This window comes from Xiphophorus maculatus, chromosome 5, assembly GCF_002775205.1.
Source record: "Xiphophorus maculatus strain JP 163 A chromosome 5, X_maculatus-5.0-male, whole genome shotgun sequence".
NCBI classification, from domain to species: domain Eukaryota; kingdom Metazoa; phylum Chordata; class Actinopteri; order Cyprinodontiformes; family Poeciliidae; genus Xiphophorus; species Xiphophorus maculatus.
The window spans coordinates 29,692,174-29,696,386 of NC_036447.1; the positions used below are offsets into that span (position 1 = coordinate 29,692,174).

At 45.3% G+C, this 4,213-nt stretch overlaps 1 protein-coding gene across 1 annotated transcript; it reads right to left on the reverse strand.

Annotated features, from left to right (window-relative positions):
- Nucleotides 1-444: 444 nt before the first annotated feature.
- sart1 (SART1, U4/U6.U5 tri-snRNP-associated protein 1) lies at nt 445-3,399 on the reverse strand. The gene has a single exon (XM_005809377.3). The coding sequence runs from the start codon at nt 3,052-3,054 to the stop codon at nt 739-741; it is 2,316 nt and encodes a 771-aa protein (XP_005809434.1). The 5' UTR covers nt 3,055-3,399; the 3' UTR covers nt 445-738.
- Between the last annotated feature and the right edge of the window lie 814 nt (nt 3,400-4,213).

Genomic DNA, 4,213 nt, shown 5'->3' on the forward strand with positions numbered 1-4,213 from the left:
TATTACATTTTTATTATGTAAAATTTAAATGTAAAATATCTTTGATATTGTCTCATTTAAGGTTGTTGCTGTTAAACTGGGTAAAAATTTCTATTTCGTTCCATTCTTGGGAAAATAGTTTTGTTCAGTTTTTGTTGACTATCCCAGGCTATATCATATTTGTTGTCATTTAGGGGTAGGAGCTAAACTTTTTCAAAGGTACTTCAATCATGTCTGTACATAACAGAGCCAAACATCTTCTTAGTTAAATGAGAAACAGCTCAATTCTTATTTCATACAGAACCAAACAGCTCGTAAATTCTTAATAGTTTTATGTCAACTGAGCTGTTAAATACAACCGTATTAATAGTCTTCAGATTTTATCCAGTTACACGTCAGATAAGCTGCATAAAGTGAATTTAACCTGTTTTAAAAAAAATCAAAGTAAAAACCACTGAGAAGAGCTTTATAATTTCACCAATCTTTATTTTAAAACATGTTCAGAATTTTAGATGCATTTTTCTCTTTTCTATATTCAAGTTCCAAATTATGACACTGACTGCATCTTGCAACTGAAAATATCCACAACACAAATAAAACTGTCTTATAGTTGCACTGATTTTATTCAACATTTTTATAATCAGATTGATTTTTTTAACCAGCTAGGACGAAAAAAAAAAAAAAAAAAAATCAAGGAATTATCTAAAAGGATCTCTGTGTATGTCTGCGTGTTTCTATGCTACACATCGGACCAGGAAGTCATTTAGTGATGTTGTTTGCATTCATGCTCTTCCCACTCCCACTAAGCACTATGTACGGGGTTTTCTGAGATTTCTGCTTCTCCTGGAGCAAAGCCACCGTCCCGAGAGGAGTATCGCTGCTGCTCATCTTCTTCAGCAGCGCCTCTTCCTCCAACTTTTTCATCCTCTTCTCTGTCTTCATCTTTCCAGAACCCTTCCCGTGGAATCGGTGCGACAGCTGTCTGAAAGCTTCCTTCGGCGTGAGCTTCCGCCCGGACTCATCCACGTACTCGATCTTGACGTCGGGCTTATAGCTGTCCTTCTCCTTGAATTCCTGCGTGAAGCCTCTGTACTCTTCTCTGCGGCTGTACTTGTCGTCGAATCCCATCTTGTCCTCGATGCAGTAGTTGTCGTTGGGCAGGGCCCCTTTCGGTGCCTTGACGCGGGCCACCTTCTGCATCTGGGTGTCCAGCAGGCCTTTGTTGGTGCACAGCTTCAATGCAGCCGCGAGGCCGGAGTTAACGATGGGCTCCTCGTCCAGAATGGTGGCGGAGGCCGTGGAGAAGTCCACCTGTTGCTGCTCTTCGTCCAGGTTAACGGTGCTCCATCCGATGTTCTCGTCAATTTCAGAATCTGAACCTCCGCCGTCGTCTTTTTCTTCTTCGTGCTCAAAGTCCATGATGTCCTCCTGGTCCTCCCGGTTTCCAGACAGCCCGTACGTCGGAATGTCCCCCAGAGTTCTGCAGAACTCCGAGGTGGCGTTGAAGACGATGTTGTTCTTCTTCTCTGGATCATGGTCGTCGTCGCCTTTAGCCAGGACTTTGATCTGCGCCGCCACCTTCTCCCCAGAGTCTTTGAGGAGCTGCTTCTGCCTCAGCTTCCTCTGCTTCTCCAGCTGCTTCTGGAGCTCCTGCTCCGCCTCGTCCTCCTCAATCACAGCCGGCTCAGGAGGAACGTAATCATCTTCGTCGCTTATATCCATCTCTGCCGTCCTGATGTCGTCGGACATTCGGGGCAGTTCATGCGGCCAGCTGCCGCCATCTTTAACTTTCTCTTCGCTTTCCTGTTGCTCCTCCTCCGCCTGTCGGCGGCCTCTGCCTCGCGCCCTGGAGCCGAAGTCGGAGGTGCGGGTGTCGTCCAGAAGTTCGTCTGAGATCGTCACCTTCTCTTTCTTCCTGATCTTTTTGACTTTGCGCTTCGTCTTCTTGAAGCCGACCATCTCCTGAGGCGTGTAGTACTCGGAGGCGATGGTGAGAGCGGGCATATCCAGGGACTGAGCCTGATTCCGCAGAGTTTCTTTCATCGCCTGAAGCTCGCGCTCTCGCTCCCCGTCCGCAAAGCCCCAGTTGCCCAACCGGAAGCTCTTTTTCTTCTCGCCCTCGATTTCTTCATCGTACTTTGAGAGCACAGTGTGCGGCTTGAAGGTGACCATGTCGTCCACGCTCTCCTCTTCCTCATAGGGTTTATAGTCGGGCTTCTTCTTCTTCAGCTCCACATTCTTTTCAGCTTTCTCCTTGTCCACCAGTCCCACGTTTACCAGCACATCTTCCTCCTCTTCCAGCACACCTTTGTCCTGCAGGGTCAGGACAACGGTCTGGCCCTCGGTGAAGGAGTCCACCTTGTGCTGCACTTTGAGACCCTTCAGATCTTGTGAGGAATAAGAGTCCCGCTTGCTTTGGACAAACTCCTCCTCCACCAGGCTGCTGACTCCAAACTCTTCGTCCATCTCTTCCAGGAGCTTGGCTCTCTTTTCTGCCATCTCCTTCTCTTTGGCCAGCGTCCTGCTTCTCTCCACCCAACCGGCTGTGTCGTCCAGCCAGTCATCGTCGCCGATTGCTTTGACTTTACCCAGTTTTTGATTGAGCAGGCGCTTTTCTTTCATAGCGGCGAGCTTCTCTCGCATCTCCTTCTGCTGTCGGATCAGAACGGGGTTGATGGTCTCCGCCACCATCGGCGCCTCCTTGGTCCCCAGCTCCTTTTTGCCCTCGTTCAGCTCCAGGGGCTTCAGGCCCAGCTTAGCGCGCAGTTTGTTTGTTTCCTCGATGCTGAGGGAACCATCTCCGCTGGTGCTCTGGGGCTGGATCTCCGCGCCGCTCTCCTCATAACCAGGGTCCACCTTCTCCCTCTTTACTCGGGGCTCCGCGGGGCCTCTTTCCGCCTTGCTGTGGCTCTCCCGCCTGCTCTTTTCTCTGGATCTGGAGCGTTTTCGTCTGTCTTTATCACGGTCCGACACATCTCTTTCTCTCTCCTTGTGACGATGTTTCTTATGTTCGCGACGACGATCCTCTGCGTCCTTGTCGCGGCTCTTTTCCTTGTGTTTTTTAGAAGAACCCATCGCTTCCTGTGCTGGTTACAACTATAAGGTCCAAACGAGTGGGTCCGCGAAGGTTGAATCGCTTACAGAGCCTTATTTAGCTGGGCTAGCCAGGAAAATGCTGCTAGCTTTCACTCTTAAGCTAGCTAACGTTAGCTTCAGAGGCTAAATGAACCACGATGACACAACTCACTCATTTCGAAGAAACTTAGATCTTGTTTTCGAGCTCCGATATCCACAAAGCGCAAGTTAAGATGCTCGAGCTTTGATGATTTGTGTTTTTCAGTCCGGTTTTAAAATCCACAACCCTTCACGACGCTAAAGTTGAAACGAATGTCGAACGACAACCTTTTTCTTCTTCTGCAGTTATCAGGCGGCTCGCAGAGCAATATAAGGTGAGCTAGCGCCACCTAGCTGGATTGGATTCCCAGCAGGAGATGAACTCGAAAATATTCTCTTTCAGCGTCTTCATTATAAAAATAATGAACAGCCATGTATATTACACAATCTTTAAAAGTCAGTACATATGTATTTTCCTTATAAACAAGTACACTCAATTAGAACAGGCTTAACAAAATATAAATGTGTGCGTGAATGAAAATGACTGATTTCATATGAAGCGCTTTTGAGTACACCAATAAAGCACTATTTAAGTCTGATGTAATTTCATTATTATTATTATTATTATTATTATTATTATTATTATTATTATTATTATTATTATAGAAATAGCATAAAATATTTAAGGTTTAATTAATTTTAAAGAGCCAACTCTTGAGAAACAAAGAGTAAAGACTAAACAATCTTAAATCAGTGGTGTCACAATAAGTGTGTTAATAGTTTGTTCTTCACATCACTGATAAAAATATGAAGTTCATGATCTAATGCTAAATGTAAAATGTAAAACCAAATAAAGACATGTAGAACAAACTTCATTTCTATTCAGACATGTAAATAAGTTTAAAACATTTTTTCATTTGCTATATAATTTGAAACAAAAGAGGAATGCATCATAGTGTCACAAAAGACTAAATAGTCTCAAGTTGACCCAAAATCCTTGGGACAGTACAGCATTTTAACGTTTGTCTCAACAAAATGCCACTCACAACGTGGCGGTGACAGCTTTCCACATCCTTTCGTTTTGCCTGTTGCATTGCGTTGCCACCTGCTGTTGGGCGGT